The sequence below is a fragment of the Dermochelys coriacea genome, chromosome 12, assembly GCF_009764565.3.
Source record: "Dermochelys coriacea isolate rDerCor1 chromosome 12, rDerCor1.pri.v4, whole genome shotgun sequence".
In the NCBI taxonomy this organism is placed as follows: domain Eukaryota; kingdom Metazoa; phylum Chordata; order Testudines; family Dermochelyidae; genus Dermochelys; species Dermochelys coriacea.
The window spans coordinates 17,323,549-17,342,356 of record NC_050079.1 but is presented as its reverse complement, the minus strand read 5'-3'; the positions used below and the strand labels follow the sequence as shown (position 1 = coordinate 17,342,356).

The following is an 18,808-nucleotide window of genomic DNA, read 5'->3' as shown; positions in this document are numbered from 1 at the left end:
AATGCCAGATATGATGGAAGAACTGTATGATGTGACAGTGGATGCCCTGGAGACAACAGACAAAGACACAAAAGCAGAGAAAGAAACAGTGCTCAAGGGATGGTACCGAGAGAGAAAGAAGCAGGTTTTCTAGCAGAGAGGAAAAAAAAAAACAACTTGAGGACCCACAGAAAGCCAATATATAAGAACCAAAACTGTTTGCCAATCCTATTTATTCTGAATTAATCATGCAGTGACAGAGCTTGAACTGGCGTGAGGTGGGGGAATACTGAAGATAAGAATAGGAGAGACGGTACATTGGTAGGTTGCTTAAGTTTTTGAAAGAGTGATTGCATAAACTGTTTTAAAGAAAGGTGGCCACCATATGCAGCAGAGATCTTCTGAAGGATGAAAGAGAAAAAGAGCGAAGCTGCAGATCATGCTGATGCCAAACAGACAATGAACATGGAGAGAGCTGCAGCTTCCAAAAAGCTACAGAAAGCACTAAATCCAAAAGAGGGGGAGGGATAAGAAAGGCCACCCAAGAACATGTGGAATCAAAGTGGAGGTACTAAAAGGACAGCAGATTAGAAGAAGAGGAGGCCCAGCAGATCAGTGGTCAGAAGCAGAGAAATCTCATTTTATAATCTGTGCAGCCTGAAGGGCAAAAAAAAAAAAAGTAACACAGGGCTGGAAGAAAGCAGTTGTTATACCATAAAACAAGGAAATCATAAAGAATAGTTAAGAATATCCATGAAACAGACCTGTCAAGGGTTCTAAGGAAAATGTAAAACAGGGTCACCTGAAATAAGTAAGAAACTGAATAAAGTTAGCACCAGGAAAGGAAAAAGTAGTACTTAGTTAAATTTCCACCTATAACAAATAACAGAGAAGTACCAGAAATTTGGATCAGACCCATAGGCGTGTTTTCTGGACTTTAAACATTTATGGATTTTCTTTGGTGAGAGGAGTTAAATGGTGTGCCAAGGAAGATCACAAAGTTACTCACAGAGTTAAACAAACGCACTAAAGCCTATGTTAGGAATACAGGATAGAAAGTGCTGAATCTCTCTTACTTACTCTTTTCAACATTAATGAATCATGTACTGAGGTCAATGGGAAACACAGAATAAAGCCGGAAGGAGCATCCGTCAGTTGATCTTTATGATGAAGATTATGATACTGTACCTCGTTAGGAGAGATGTTAATTGAAAGAAGAACTAAAGCAAGGAAAGAATATACTAATTCCCTTAAAGAAAAAATTAACACTCGTGAAAAAGTAGGCTGAGATGCAAGTAGCTCTCTCTTTTAGACTAGAATGAATTATAGAAAGTTAAGTTATTGGATTCATTTTAAAACCATATGCCAAGGACAGGACCTAAGTGAGAAGGAAGTAAAGGAAACATTTCTTTTGTGAAGCATGTTAAATGGGTTTTAATCTATTCTCTTATACTTTCAAACATTTGAGGCAGGGAGAGGACTGGGTAGAACTGCTTTTGTTGTGAAGTGCTGTGAGTTGAGCATGAGTAGCATCATATTTGGATTTTAGGACTATCACTGTAAGGAGGCAAAAAGCTAAATCCACATGAGAGGCAGAAGAAAGTAATCCACTAGGTGTCCATTGGTTTGCTGTTGAACAGCAAGTGACAAAAGACTTTGAGCAATTAATGCCAACAGGTACTCTTAACAGAACTCAATCCACCCAATACCAAGGTCCAGAGAATCTGTAACCTTTGCGGTCACACTGAATATTACTTAGCACCCATAGTTAATGGAAGTATTTTTGTACAGGAGAATTACTCAGTGTGAGCATGTGTCACAGAATCAGGCCCTCACTGAAGATGTGGTGATATTTAAGCTACAATAGGGAAGAATTTGCAGTGAAGATTCAGAGGTAAATACCCGGATCAGATTGAAAGAGTTACTTCCACAAGGTACATAAAAACACATGCATGAGGAAATCAGGACAAGGTGCTGGTGATAGAAATATCTCTGTGCTGTTTCTGACTGACTGACTGAAACAGATATGCATAAAACTGCCACAGGGAGTAGCCAGACAGGATTTTCTTTGTATGGAGTTTAAAAAAAAAAAACGCAAGTTTTTCTGCATTGATTGAGTCATTGTGTAATGTGTATGTGATCATTTCTGAGCAACATCCAACCAGCGTCAAAATACCAGTAGATCATTTATTGAAATTATTTACCTGCTTAAGGATCATCACTTTTCCTGAAGTGATGCAACAAAGCTTATTTTAAACCAGATGTGCAGCAGTTTTTAATAGATGGAAAGAGACTGAAAGGCAACTTTGATGTGTAGGCTCTAGATGTTCATTTGATAATTATACTGACACCCTTTGTAAAGTGCTTTCAAATCTACTGATGAAGGTGAGATATTGTTATAACCATTTGTGTCTGCACATGGAGGAAGGTGTGAGGGTGGAGGAGCCAGCTCCACTTCCTTTGTCACACTGATACCAGCAGAAACTTCTCCAGCATGAGAGGAATTCTCTGCCTGATGGCTATGACCAGAATCCTTCCACTGGTGCCACCAGAGCAGTGCAAAGTAAACAGAAATTCCAAATCAAATATCAAAGCTTTAGTATATTGGTTCTGAACATAATTGCTTGAATGAGTATCTTCTTATACATAACAGCAATAATATGCATGCTGAAAATGAATCCAGGTCAGTCCTTGGGGTCCACAAAGCTTGCAACCCAGGCTCCCATGGATTGAGAAAGAGCGTGTGTGTGTCTGTGTGCATGCAGAACATGACCTTGATTCCACAAACAGGTGCACTTGCACTGGCCCTTTCACATATATTGAGTCCCACTGGCTTCAACAGAACTTAGCATAGGTGTAAAGGTCTGTACCACTTATCCATTTGCAGACTGGGAGCCTGCATTAGTAAACTGGGGTCCTAGGTCCATGGAGTGCCGCACCTTTTCTTTGAGACTTGCCATTGAAACAAATTCCTGAACTGTGACACCTCCCCGCCCCCCGATCCAAACTGCATTTTTCCAAGGAGGAGGAGGAGTACCATTTCCAGATTATGAATGTAACGGTGCTATTAAACAAAAATACAAGTTACACCAAAAACTTCAATATTCAAAGAGAGACTTCACAAAATAGCATTTTTACCTTATATTTATTTAGCTGCACATGCTCCTATTCTGGACATACATTCAACACAGATTTTTAGCTGCAGAAAGAACTTTTCACCATTTCTTGATTGTTAGGGCTCACTTTTTTATGTTTTAGTTACAAACATGTTGAAATTACAATTGTATTATTTTAAACTGTATACACAAATTAGTTGCCACTCTGAAACCTAAAAATGTCAATGTTCAAGGCTAATTAAGAATGATTTTACTATTATATAATTACATCTAAAGAATTTTTTAGGAAAACGGGCATAGATATAGTTGTGCTATTCACATTAACATTAATGGAAGTCATGCGGCTCAATCTGTGGCACACTGTGTCAAAAAATACCCCCTAATGTCCATCCACAAACATGACCTTTTCATTGTAAAATACAAGGTTTCAAAACCAGTTGAAAAATTAACCCTTCAGACCCCATCTCCATTAAAATTACAAACATCTTAGCAATTTGCTTTTCATGAAATAAACATATGGGTACTCCACCAGATGGGACCTCTTTTTAATGAGTAACATACACAAACCTCTTCAGAAGTTGGCAACAATGTCAAATTCAAGGCTTTTGCTTTCTCCATATTACTGAAAGTGTCATCATTGTCTCCAGTGACCAATTCCTAGACAAATCCAAAGGTCTCTTCACTCTATTCATTCTCCTTGACCTCTTACCTACCTTAACATCATGGATTGCCCTCTTTACAAAGACACTCCCCCCTACTTGGGCTTCCAGCACAGTGTGCTATCATTCTACTTTGGGACTACTCCTTCCGCGTCTCCTCTAGCTAGGTTTCATCTCCCCATCTCCCCACATCTGTAGGTAGCCCACAGGGTTCTCACTTCAGTCTCCTCCTTCAATGCTAATTACTGAGGTGACATATCCACAGTTAAATCACAGATACAATACTTATGCCACCAAGTCCCAACTCCACCTCTCCCCATCTGTCACCAGTGACATCTTTCTGGATGTCCCGCCATTATCTTAACTCACTATGACAAAAGCCAAATTTCTTAGCTTCTATCCAAAACCCTCTTCCTTATTGCACTACTTACTTTATCACTGTTATTAAAACCACTACTCTCCCTGCCATACAAGCTTGCAATCTTAATATTCTGTTCTTCTCCCTGCTGTCTTTCAGCCCATTTCCAGAATCATGCTCTTGCCAAGTCCTGTCACTTCTTCCACTATATTTAAATATCTGACCCTTCCTCTCTGTACATTTTATGACAAACCCAGTCCACGTTATGATCATCTCTTACCTCATGATCTGCAACTGCCTTCTGTCCTCCTACTTCACCAGTCTATCCAAAACACTGCAGCTAAGAACACCATCTGCCATTCCAACCACTTTGTCCCTGCTCTCAACTAACTTCGCTGGGCCTTCCACCTTTCAATCAAACATATGCTCTTTATTCTCAAATCCCAAGTAAGCTCTGCTTGAGCTTACTTCTCAGCACTCATTTCCACCTCCACCCCAGATAGAAGCCAGAATACCAATCAATCCTCTCTCCCTAATGTTCCCTTTGTCTCTTCCACTTGACCTTTCTATTATCATGCTGAGCCCTCCACTTTGAGCTGCTTCCCTCTTCCCTGAAGCAAGCACCTTCACTCTCCCTCAAATTCCTCCTCAGTGCTTACTTCTTTCACTTATACTTCAAAGGCTCATCTCTTCTCCAAAGCCCTCAGTTCCTCATCCTCTGTCATTTGTGTGATATCTGCCTAAATTAGATTAGGAGCTCTTCAGTGAAACAGCCTAATCTTCCGATGCAACTGTAAAGTGGTATACACAACTAACGCACCATATAAACAACAGTAACTTTTCTACATCTTCAACATATTTGGGACTGTCCAAAAAAAAAAAAAAAGAACACCCAAAAATATTGGCCACATAAAACTTGAGCAAGTGTAACACTTAACTTGAAAACAATTTATGTAGTGTTTATTAAATACTGATCTGTTAGAACAAACAGTGATTTGCTAGTAGAGTCCTCCTGAGGCCAAAGGGGGGGGGGGTGTCAAGCTCGTTGTTTGATCAACCACCACATCAATAGGCTTCACCCATGACTCCGGGAGCGGACCACCTCTTTGATTGAAACCATAGTTCAAGCTCCATTCAACCCCATTCTCTGTCAAGACTGCTGACAAGGAGATCAATTAGTGCTACGTTTTGTCATGTGGACTCTCATTCAAATAGATTGAGATCACTAACTCATTTCACGTAGGCCACTGAACAACCTGAAGATGGTAGCCATCTCCAGTCACTACCAACTTGTCTCACATTGAAGGTGGCAGAAAGTGGGCCTCGTGACTTTTGGTAAGAAAAAGGAAATGTTCGACAAAACACCATTTGAAGATTATCTACTACACATATGCAATATCAAGCTACCATTCAGCTCTGCTGATCTGAATGAACATTCAGTAGAAGACACAATGTTAGCAACACTAACATTCCTAGAACCAAAGTAAATGCACCAGTGCTAGACCAAGAATGGAAAAAAATGTCTAAAATTTTCAGTGTAGATGCAGTCAAGTGGTTAGCACACTAACATCACTCCACTGCCCATCTAGTCAAAATTTTCGAGTGATTAGTGATATTGGGTGCCCAACCTGAGATGCCTTAAATGTGTGTGATCATCAGATAGTAGGAGCTCAGTCCCTTTCAGACAATCAGTTTGGGCACCCAAATCACTGGTTACTTTTGAAAACCATAGTCTGTGGCTAGACTCTAAAGGTTACTATCACAGAAAGAGATTACAGGGTGAAAAATATGTAAAATCTATTTTCCAAGAGAGTTTACTTTGTGCATCTGACATCACTTTAGGCAGCTAGTCAGTTTCCTCTCTAGTTGCCTGGCCCTTTCAGACAGCACAGAAAAATGTTTTCAAAGATCAGAAAACATGATTGTAAAACCACAAAAGTCAATGGAGGACTCAGAGGTGGCTATAATACCCAAAACTACTTTTGACTCTTTATTTTTAAATTAATTAGATTTGCTATCCCTCTATCCCATGCCTGGACATCCATCTCTAATGCGGTATTTAAAGTCTTCACCTTAACACTGTCACTTCTTCCTATATTGTTCTGTTACACTTTTACAGAGGCTATGCAGCAATGCTGCCCTGTCCATCTAGCTGTTGTCTTGAGTGTTTCACTCAGTCCACTGAACTAAAAAGCAACCACAGTCCCCCAGAAGGGCTTGGATCGAAAGCCAGGGTATTAGATGGTGAAGCTAAAAGGTGCCAGGGCGAAGAAGAGCCCCAGTTTGGGCTCAGGGAATGGCTAGATCAGTGCAATCTGTATTAAACACCGCGAGCAGAACGCAGCACCCGCGGTTTGGGGGCTTTGGAGCCAGAGGATCAGGCCCATCCGCTTTCCGCAGCTGTGGAAATCAGAGCGGTGGGCGCGAGGTCCCGGACCGCCACATTCGCCCTCCCTTCGCGCCCCGTCTCTGCGGGGCTCTGGGCCACTTTGCACCGCGGTCGTCTACGGCCTGCGTGAAGCGGCGGCGGGCGGCCGAGGAGGATTAAAGCGCCTCGTTGGCGTTCGCCCCTCCCTCCGCGCGAGGCCTACCGGGCGAGCGGAGCCGGGCCAGCCGGCGGGCCCCAGCGCGGCCGCGGGCCATGGAGCGGTGCTCGGTCTCCGGCTCGCTGCGCGGGGCTCCGGGCCGGCGGCGCTGCGGAGCAAAGCGAGAGGCGAGCGCCCGTGAGCACGCGGCGGCCCGGGCGGGGGGCGTCAGCCCGGGGGAGATTCCCGCCGCTCCCGGGGTCCGGCCCCGCACACAGGGGGAGCCCCGCCGGCTGCACGCGGCGCCCGCCCTCAGCGAACTCGCCGCAGCCCCCGCTCAATGAGCAGCGCCCGGTCCGTGTCCTCCGCCCGGGGCGGCAGCTCCCTCGCCCGGGGGATGGGGGGCGAGCCCTAGGGGAGCATCACGGGAGCCCCCACTCAACCAGTAGGCCGGGGGGGGGCTGCAGCTGGGCGCGTGGGCAGGAGACTCGGGGCAGTGGCTGCTCCCGCGCCAGGGCGTCTCCATCCCGGCCCGCGCCCTTTCGGCTCCCGCATCCCCGCCGGCAGGGGCGGCTGCTGGGGAGGGGGGTCTTCAAAGCATGCGTCGCCCCCTCCCCCCCCCGGCGGTTACAGCTGCCTGGGGAGGAGACCGGCGCCCACCTGCCCTCCGTGGGACGCCCACGGCCCCCGGGCGGCTGCGGTGTCCCCCTGCCCTAGTTGGAGATGGTCGCCCGCCCGCCCCCATCTGCAGTCCGGCTGGTGGCCCGGCCCGGCCCTCCTCCCGCTGCTGCGAACCCTAAGCTCGCCCCACGCCTCCCTGACCAGCGGGCGGCGGCTGCTGCTGCTGCCCTGGGCGGCCGGGCCCGGGCCCGGTTACCCGAACCGCCCCGCGCGCCCGGTCCCGCCTGCCTCGGCTGGAGCGCGGCGTTGGGGTAGGAAAGGCTCTGACTAGAGCTCCCGCGCTGCGGGGAGGGGAGCAGGTTGTGGGCAATGGCCTGGCCAGGGGAGGAGAGGAGATCGTGGAGGGGGGCCTGCAGGGACCCCTGTGCTTGGGTTACCCAGGATAAGATTCTTGGGACCATATTCTGTGTAGCCCCCTGTTGGCAGCAGGCCTTTGACATATGGCAATGGCATGGGGGGGAAGTACCTTTTGTTGATCACCTGCACATCGGTTCAGCTTTGGGAGTGATTATACACGAGTGAAACAACGCTCTGGTTCGTGTTGTTAGGAACCACAGGGCTCCTCCTTGTGTCATAGCCATCCTCCAGGTACTGATTTAATTCAGGAGATCGAAGAGTTGCATTTTTCCATGCCAAACGCTGGCCACTCATACTTTTCTCTCATTGACCTAATACTTTGCTATGATTACTGGGGACTTGTATAAATAGACCAAAACCAGTGATCATTACTTAATACTTATCGTGGACATAGTGCTTTCAACTCCTACCTACTGTACAAATATGAACTAATGAATATTAGCATGTCAACTTTCTCCAGAGCCTGGCCTTCACCTTTTCCCACACTGTCAGAAAAGCTGCAGGCTCAAGATGTTTAAGGGAACAAACCTTAAAATTCTCCTCTCATGGCCACTCTTCCTTCTGCAGCCAACTCCTTTCCCTGCTCCACCTGTGCCATGCCATCAGTCAGACAATGGATGGGATATTTACTTAATTTTTGAAGCAATTAGCCAAAGATATAGGTCCACGTTAGAAGTCATGGTAACTCACCTGGACCTCAGTAGTCATCTCAGATCAGCAGCAACTGAACGATAATACAGACAAATTGGTTTGAACTTGATCTGTTGACTAAAATCAAGTGCAGTACCCCCATATCTCAATATCTGTACTTTTACCCCCAATCGGGGATATTGCGGATTATGTATTCCCTATGCCACCCGTTCCTAAACTGGATTTCACACCCCTTGATAATCTGTAACTTATTCCCTGATAACCAGAAACTTCTGTGCTCAAACTCTGCACCGTTTTCTTTTTACTTCAACATTATCTTAATAAAACTATTAAATCTATCTAGTATCAAGGGATTACATTTTATAATGTATTGTATTCTGTAGGATATTTCCATACAGAAAATTAACGGAGAATGACCTTTTAAACCAAGTCGTTCCTTGCTCTCTTACTATACCTTTATACATTAGCTTCTCCTTTTATTACTTTGCCCTTGCACCGTAAGGTTTCATCCTCCTTTTCTCTACTTAGTATGTCACAGATTGCAGTACTCCTTAGCCAAGATTTAAAACATTTTAACTACATCTCTGTTTCTGTGCTTCTAAATTAAGCTCACATACATTACATTTTTTTTGTCTCCTCCTACTGGATAGCAATATATCACAGGTGATCAAATATTTTCAGATTCATTGAGATCTCACCGAGTTCTCTGAAAAAATAGCACTCAATCCTAAAGTCAAAGAATTGTACGAGATTTAGTGATTTGATGCCCGCAGGAATCAATGGCCATTTTGGGGTTTAAATCGTGTGCAATTCAAGGGCCCAGTTATCCTGGCAAGTTCGTATGCACTATTTCCATTGCCTTCAGTGGGATTTGCACACATGCAACTAACAGAATAATCAGGCCCCTGAAAATTTAAGCTGGTGTGCCTAAACACAGTTACTGTATTTTTAACTCATTCAGTGTTATATGCATATGTGGCCTCAGAGCAACAGCTAGAAGCGGTCACGGGCACTCAGAAGGGATTTTCTCCTAGCTAATGCTCTCTGTTTCAAATGGTATATACACCAATCTATAACCTGCATTGTCTGCATTTAAAACATAAACTTAGACATAATATAAGGTAAGTATTTCTGTTACCATGACATCAAGCAAAAAAATAAACATTACTCTCCATAGAAAATGAAATGCATGGTAACAGAACATTTTAGCAAGTCTAATGACAGAACTCGATGCCATCATAACAGATTATAGGAGACAAATAAAGAGATTGCTTTTGATAATCTGAAATGAAAAAAAACTTAAATATTTTGCATACAGAAGGGGACAGAAAGAGAGAGAAACCATTTTCAGATAATCTGTCTTTGTTCCAAGCAAATGACAGAAATGGACTAATTTATCTATAATCTCCTTTTTCTCAGAAGCTGCTTTTTGTGCCTGAATTCACAAACTATGGAATGGGGCTGGAAAAGAAACTCTATCTATATTTCCTACAAATCAAGTTATTTCTTGAAACACAGGAACAAAGAGTCCAGATTACAGAGAGTGTTATTGTTTATTATCAGTAAAATATGTATTGTTGTGGTTCTCAGGAAAGAGAATGTTAGTTCAATTATTTCATACCTGATATTCATAGACATTTTAAACCCCAATCCTTCAAGTTGGATTTACTCAGCCACCCATAGAGGTATGCAACAAAATATATAACAATAAAATAACTAGAGCCCTGTGCAGATACAAAATTTGGATCCGCGTCTGCAAACATGGTCCATGGATATAAAACGGTTAGCTGCAGCTTTTCAGGGCTCTAGATAAAAAATTTGGATCTGCATCCATCCGTGATCTGCAAACATTGTCTGTGGATATCTGCATCCATGGATACAAAGTGGATATCTTCAGATTTGCAGGGCTTTAAAAATAACTTTGCCTAAAAGTTAAACGTCACTTGACTACCTTTGTGATTAAAATTACATAAATACGTATGATTCAATGTAAAAAAAAAAAAGCTATAAACCAATATTCAAAGTGAACTCACATAACGACAGAAATCAGACATTTCAAAGGTATACCCAAAAGCAGGCTAAGCATTCCAGAATCAATCTATCAAAGTCTCTTATGTTAGAGTAGATGAGATAAAGTCATTGATTTGCAGCTAAAGAGATTCTAATTCTAGTCCTAGCTCCTGTACTTGTTTGTAACAGATGTTAAATAACTTCTAGTGATAATTCAGTGGAAGTCCTGCTATTAGATGGATATAGGGAATGAATTAAATATCTTAGGCCCTGATTCAGGAAAGCACTAAAGAACAGCAATTAGGATGGCAATTAGGCCCCAGATCAGCAAGGTGTTTAAGCATGTGCCTACCCTTAAACACATGACCTTGCTAAATCTGGGCCTTCACTTTAGGCATATGCTTAAGTCCCATTGTCTGTAATTAAGCATATACTTAAGTGCTCTTCTGAATAGAGCTGCTTTCCTGAATTGAGGACTCCCTTCCAGACCTAAACAGTTCTGTGTTTTTCCACACCCTGCTCACTTGTAACATTACATTAAGCAGGGCTTTCCAAGCTTCTTTGGTCTCGTTCTGTAAAAGCCTCCCTTGGGCAGACAAGAGTCAAAGACGTTATTTTTAATGAGTCCCTCACCCTCCACCCAAATTTTGCCCAGTTCAACAAAGTAAAATAGAGTCAACACCACACAAGCTGATCTGAATTATTTATTTTTTAGCGGTATCTGTCGTAGAGCTCAATTAGTGAAACACATCTTTAACTGAGCCAGGAGTCTGGATTGTCATGTTGACGTTCTCATTGGGGAATGATGCTGTAAACACCCATACTTGATTCACATGCATGGTCTCTTGGTTGCCGAGAGTAATGCCCATCTGTTTGGATGGCATCATGCCCACACAAGTTGCCCCAGAGAATACATGCTGGGCAATGATTGGTTTAGGTAAGTGTTTCTCAAACTGGGTCGGTGTCAACCTCTTTTGGGAAGCCTCAAGAGAAATGAAACAAAAAAAAAATTTATTTTTTATTTTCAATGGATTGTTTTCATTTAACATTCAGCAAAAACATCACCATGTATTGAATATTAAATATTTAATATTCAGTAGATGGTTGTGTTAATTCCTAGGTAAATATGGGCCAACAGGAAGAAAAAATGAATAAGCACCCCTTTCCCTATTTATAAACATCTGCACATCTTCTTTTTCCAGGGGAAGGTTTTCTCTGTTCCTTTTGCAAAAGCCTTTACATCAGGGAAGGCTGAATATTTTGCCATATTAGGGATAGCATGCTGTGCAATGTTTGAGAAATCCCACTTTACATTATCATTCTGCATAGCACTGCAAGCACCATCCCATCTATAGAAAAGAAACCAGTCTCAGAAATGAAGCCATGTCATCAGCTGACAATTAAACTAATCACTTTTGTTGATACCTAGTAGTATGTGCCCAAAAAATGATAGAGTATAGTGGCAGGCGACTTTTATGTCTCCAAATTAAGATTCAGACCCAAAAAGTAACATTTCACAAACATAGCCCCACAAAAAAGAAATCACACACACACACTCATACCCTTGATGTGTGTGGTGTCATGAAAGACTTAAAGCCCTTTTAATTTCAAAACAATTGCCAGTTCCCAGAAGCAAAAGAACTTTCATATAATGACATGGACTGTACAGTGACGTTATTGTCTGTCACAATGCTCTATAATTCAACGGGGCAAGAGGGAGGAAAGCGTGTCAGCCCCCCTTTTAAATACATTGCATTAAGAGAAGCTGCTGTTACTTAAAAAGAAAAACAAAATGATCATGATCTTTTTTATTTGAGAGACAATATCCTTTTCATTGCTGCATCCTTGATCTCTGACTCTACTGTGTTGACACAGTGTCAAGATGCTCCCTCTCTGCTCTAGGTCTCAGATCACAGTTGGAGTGTCTTGATACAGTGTTGAATCAGTAGTGGCAGCAAGTCTCAGAGCAGAGTCAAAGAGCCTCAATGCAGCACTGGAGCAGGTAACATCAGTGAGCCCTTTTCTCTCAACTAAAGCAGGGAGTGGGGGAAAGGAGAGGTGGTGGTGGGTTTTTGTTTTTTTTTTAAACTGTTTATTTTGTTGCTCTTTGACCCAGCAGCGCAGGGTTCATACATGTAACCACATGCCCTTTGCAATAAGATGACAGAAATATTATTCTCCCAACACCAAATCGCTGTTAAAAAGAGAGGAATAATAATTATTCTCTTAAAAGGATTAAATGTAGAATAGGAACAGGAATCAAGGCACCACGCTTCTAAATACCAGCCAGCATTGCCGGAATGCTGCATTAGCAGGACCAGATTGTGCCTTGGGGCACTGGCCCTCACTTGGGAATTGGGAATAGCTGCACCACCTCAGGGGGAGCTGCAGGGGAGATTGTGCCTCAGGAACTCACTCCTGGGGCTCCCCAGTGCAAAGGGGGACTGACCCATCCCTTCCTGTTAGAAGCCCAAATTTCAATCCCCCACAAACCTGACTGAGAATGTGAGTGCACAAGGGCAGCTTCATACTAATGACTGTGAGATTCTACACCCATTTCTGGATGAAGGACAAGAAATCTGTGATTGTTCTAAAATGGTGACGCTGCTGAACAGCAGCTCACCCTCTGCCAACAGCATCACAAAACTTGGCATGTGGAATATTAAGCACCAACAACAACATGGGGTTTGATTCAGCCCTCAGAGGAGGCGCAGCAGCTACTGCCCCTCTTCAGCCCCTACACAGGACCAGTTTTCAGAGAAGCAGCCGTGTTAATCTGTATTCGCAAAAAGAAAAGGAGTACTTGTGGCACCTTAGAAACTAACAAATTTATTAGAGCATAAGCTTTCGTGAGCTACAGCTCACTTCATCGGATGCATTTGGTGGAAAAAACAGAGGAGAGATTTATATACACACACACAGAGAACATGAAACAATGGGTTTATCATACATACTGTAAGGAGAGTGATCACTTAAGATAAGCCATCACCAGCAGCAGGGGGGGGAAGGAGGAAAACCTTTCATGGTGACAAGCAAGGTAGGCTAATTCCAGCAGTTAACAAGAATATCAGAGGAACAGTGGGGGGTGGGGTGGGAGGGAGAAATACCATGGGGAAATAGTTTTACTTTGTGTAATGACTCATCCATTCCCAGTCTCTATTCAAGCCTAAGTTAATTGTATCCAGTTTGCAAATTAATTCCAATTCAGCAGTCTCTCGTTGGAGTCTGTTTTTGAAGCTTTTTTGTTGAAGTATAGCCACTCTTAGGTCTGTGATCGAGTGACCAGAGAGATAGAAGTGTTCTCCAACTGGTTTTTGAATGTTATAATTCTTGACATCTGATTTGTGTCCATTCATTCTTTTATGTAGAGACTGTCCAGTTTGGCCAATGTACATGGCAGAGGGGCATTGCTGGCACATGATGGCATATATCACATTGGTAGATGCGCAGGTGAAGGAGCCTCTGATAGTGTGGCTGATGTGATTAGGCCCTATGATGGTATCCCCTGAATAGATATGTGGACAGAGTTGGCAACGGGCTTTGTTGCAAGGATAGGTTCCTGGGTTAGTGGTTCTGTTGTGTGGTGTGTGGTGTGTGGTTGCTGGTGAGTATTTGCTTCAGAGTATTCAACTTCATGAAAAAACTCGCACAGATACAGACAGACATCATCTTCCTCTCCAAATGCAAACAGATGGACATCATACCGAAAGGACTGAAGGTAAAAAATCCATTACAATCTACATACCACACAGACTATGCTGACAGCTTGTGCCACACACTCTCAAAGAAACTGCGGAACCACCTGATCAACATCCTCTACAGCAAACAGGGAAAGATTAAGAATGAGCTCTCAAAACTGGATACTCTCATAAAGAACCAACCTTCCACACAAACTTCCTCGTGGCTGGACTTTACAAAAACTAGACAAGCCATTTACAAAACACACTTTGCTTCTCTACAAAAGAAAAAGGACACTAAGCTATCTAAACTACTATATGCCACAAGGGGCCACAACAATGGTTCCCGTAACCCACCCAGCAATATTGTTAATCTATCCAACTATACTCTTAGCCCAGCAGAAGAATCTGTCCTATCTCGGGGCCTCTCCTTTTGCCCCTCCACCCCCACGAACATGATACAGTTCTGTGGTGACCTAGAATCCTATTTTCGACGTCTCAGACTCAAGGAATATTTCCAACACACCTCTGACCAACATATTAACCCACAGAGAGCTTCCTGCCAACACTACAAAAAGAAGGATTCTGGGTGGACTCCTCCTGAAGGTCGAAACAGCAGCCTGGATTTCTACATAGACTGCTTCTGCCGACGTGCACGAGCTGAAATTGTGGAAAAGCAGCATCGCTTACCCCATAACCTCAGCCATGCAGAACACAGTGCCATCCACAGCCTCAGAAACAACTCTGACATCATAATCAAAAAGGCTGACAAAGGAGGTGCTGTCGTCATCATGAATAGGTCAGAGTATGAACAAGAGGCTACTAGGCAGCTCTCCAACACCACTTTTTACAAGCCATTACCCTCTGATCCCACTGAGAGTTACCAAAAGAAACTACAGCATTTGCTCAAGAAACTCCCTGAAAAAGCACAAGAACAAATCCGCACAGACACACCCCTGGAGCCCCGTCCTGGGGTATTCTATCTGCTACCCAAGATCCATAAACCTGGAAATCCTGGACGCCCCATCATCTAAGGCATTGGCACTCTGACAGCAGGATTGTCTGGCTCTGTAGACTCCCTCCTCAGGCCCTTCGTTACCAGCACTCCCAGCTATCTTCGAGATACCACTGACTTCCTGAGGAAACTACAGTCCATTGGTGATCTTCCTAAAAACACCATCCTGGCCACTATGGATGTAGAAGCCCTCTCCACCAACATTCCACACAAAGATGGGCTACAAGCCGTCAGGAACAGTATCCCCGATAATGTCACGGCTAACCTGGTGGCTGAACTTTGTGACTTTGTCCTGACCCATAACTATTTCACATTTGGTGACAATGTATACCTTCAAATCAGCGGCACTGCGATGGGTACCCGCATGGCCCCACAGTATGCAAACATTTTTGTGGCTGACTTAGAACAACGCTTCCTCAGCTCTCGTCCCCTAATGCCCCTACTCTACTTGCGCTACATTGATGACATCTTCATCATCTGGACCCATGGAAAAGAAGCTCTTGAGGAATTCCACCATGATTTCAACAATTTCCATCCCACCATCAACCTCAGCCTGGATCAGTCCACACAAGAGATCCACTTCCTGGACACTACGGTGCTAATAAGCGATGGTCACATAAACACCACCCTATATCGGAAACCTACTGACCGCTATTCCTACCTACATGCCTCTAGCTTTCATCCAGATCATACCACTCGATCCATTGTCTACAGCCAAGCGCTACGATATAACCGCATTTGCTCCAACCCCTCAGACAGAGACAAACACCTGCAAGATCTCTATCATGCATTCCTACAACTACAATACCCACCTGCTGAAGTGAAGAAACAGATTGACAGAGCCAGAAGAGTACCCAGAAGTCACCTACTACAGGACAGGCCCAACAAAGAAAACAACAGAACGCCACTAGCCATCACCTTCAGCCCCCAACTAAAACCTCTCCAACGCATCATCAAGGATCTACAACCTATCCTGAAGGACGACCCATCACTCTCACAGATCTTGGGAGACAGACCAGTCCTTGCTTACAGACAGCCCCCCAATCTGAAGCAAATACTCACCAGCAACCACACACCACACAACAGAACCACTAACCCAGGAACCTATCCTTGCAACAAAGCCCGTTGCCAACTCTGTCCACATATCTATTCAGGGGATACCATCATAGGGCCTAATCACATCAGCCACACTATCAGAGGCTCCTTCACCTGCGCATCTACCAATGTGATATATGCCATCATGTGCCAGCAATGCCCCTCTGCCATGTACATTGGCCAAACTGGACAGTCTCTACGTAAAAGAATGAATGGACACAAATCAGACGTCAAGAATTATAACATTCAAAAACCAGTTGGAGAACACTTCTATCTCTCTGGTCACTCGATCACAGACCTAAGAGTGGCTATACTTCAACAAAAAAGCTTCAAAAACAGACTCCAACGAGAGACTGCTGAATTGGAATTAATTTGCAAACTGGATACAATTAACTTAGGCTTGAATAGAGACTGGGAATGGATGAGTCATTACACAAAGTAAAACTATTTCCCCATGGTATTTCTCCCTCCCACCCCACCCCCCACTGTTCCTCTGATATTCTTGTTAACTGCTGGAATTAGCCTACCTTGCTTGTCACCATGAAAGGTTTTCCTCCTTTCCCCCCCCTGCTGCTGGTGATGGCTTATCTTAAGTGATCACTCTCCTTACAGTGTGTATGATAAACCCATTGTTTCATGTTCTCTGTGTGTGTGTATATAAATCTCTCCTCTGTTTTTTCCACCAAATGCATCCGATGAAGTGAGCTGTAGCTCACGAAAGCTTATGCTCTAATAAATATGTTAGTCTCTAAGGTGCCACAAGTACTCCTTTTCTTTTTACACAGGACCAGTTAGTCTCATGTTCTTTTTTCAGAGTAGCAGCCGTATTAGTCTGTATTCACAAAAAGAAAAGGAGGACTTGTGGCACCTTAGAAACTAACAAATTTATTTGAGCATAAGCTTTCGTGAGCTACAGCTCACTTCATTGGATGCATTCAGTGGACAATAAGGTGGGGAGATTTATATACATAGAGAACATGAAAGACCAAAGAGATTGAAGTGTTCTCTAATCACATCAGCCACACTATCAGAAGCTCATTCACCTGCATATCTACCAATGTGATATATGCCATCATATGCCAACAATGCCCCTCTGCCATGTACATTGGTCAAACTGAACAGTCTCTGCATAAAAGAATAAATGGACACAAATCGGACGTCAAGAATTATAACATTCAAAAACCAGTTGGAAAACACTACAATCTCTTTGGTCACTCAATTACAGACCTAAAAGTTGCAATTCTTCAACAAAAAAACTTCAGAAACAGACTCCAGTGAAAGACTGCTGAATTGGAATTAATTTGCAAACGGGATACAATTAACTTAGGCTTGAATAGAGACTGGGAGTGGATGGGTCATTACACAAAGTAAAACTATTTCCCCTTGTTTATTCTTCCCCTCCTCCCCCCACCGTTCCTCAGACGGTCCTGTCAACTACTGGAAATGGCCCACCTTAATTATCACTACAAAAGGTTTTCCCCCACCTCCCCACTCTCCTGCTGGTAATAGCTCACCTTAAGTGATCACTCTCATCACAGTGTGTATGGTAACATCCATTGTTTCATGTTCTCTATGTATATAAATCTCCACACTATATTTTCCACTGAATGCATCTGATGAAGTGGACTGTAGCTCACACTCAAATACATTTGTTAGTCTCTAAGGTGCCACAGGTACTCCTTGTCTCATGTTCTTGTAAACGTGAATCCAGTTTCACCTTCCCCATCCTACCCCAATAGCCTGTTCAGAGGCTCTGTAACATCCCAGGGGGCTGGAGGCTTCTCTGTGCAGCTGCTGCACACCCAAACATCTCCCATAGGGGGCATAAGTGGTGCCAAGGGGTCTATGAGGGCCCTCCACACCAGGGTGGGATTCACCCCTAGAGCATAACGTAAGTGCCATAATCAGCATAAGGAACGAAGCATAGTGGATGAACATGGTTATGTTTTACGTGCTGAGTTACAGTATTAGAGCAGGGGGGGATGTAATTGATGTGATATCTTTAGACAGTGGTGACACTATTGATAAGTGACGCAAAATCTTGGCAGAATTATTTCACATTGACTTGGATCTGGATGCTGCCATATATGGGTATGAAAAATGGCTGAGGACTGCGGACAAAGGGTAATGAGGCAATGCAGCATATTGGGTTGACAAGGTGGCAAATAGCGTGCTGCCGGGATCAGTTGTAGACAAGGTGGGTTTTTTGTTGTTGTTGTTTTTTGTTAAAATCCTTGTTAATTATCTTGATGAGATAAACACCATGGTAAACAAATGCTCAGATGACAATAAAGAGGTGCCTGTGAGGGCAAAGAACTAATGGAAAGGGACCTAGAGACAGATAGAAAATGGGATTTTGTCAAAGACAAAATAATTCATATGTGTGTGTATGGGTGGGGTATCAGTCAATGGGAACGAGCTACCCAGAAACCTGTAATGCTGACAAAAAACAAAGGGCAGCAAATTGTGTGTCAGCTTGTAGCACAATGTTATAGCAAAAGAGCCAATATGATTTTGTGGGCTGCATAAACAGATGGGTCATGGGCCTGCTGTTAGAAAAGGGGCTGAAAAATGCTGAGCTCCAATATTTTCAATGGATGTTGAGGACATGCTACTCCTTGAAGGATTGAGCCTTGTGCCATGAATAAAGGAGGTGATAGTATCTTATGTACTACTAAGACTACA

General features: G+C 43.5%; 1 protein-coding gene across 2 annotated transcripts in view; it reads right to left on the bottom strand.

The window, feature by feature from the left end:
- LOC119841177 (plasmanylethanolamine desaturase-like) overlaps nt 1-6,981 on the bottom strand; it is a 73,759-nt gene extending 66,778 nt beyond the window's left edge. The window contains exon 1 of one of the 2 annotated variants that reach the window (XM_043494925.1): nt 6,704-6,981. In XM_043494925.1, the coding sequence (XP_043350860.1) occupies nt 6,704-6,755 (52 nt within the window). In that variant the 5' untranslated portion in view covers nt 6,756-6,981. The remainder of the gene's footprint in view (nt 1-6,703) is intronic. The other variant, XM_043494924.1, reaches the window with a different exon arrangement.
- Nucleotides 6,982-18,808: the final 11,827 nt, after the last annotated feature.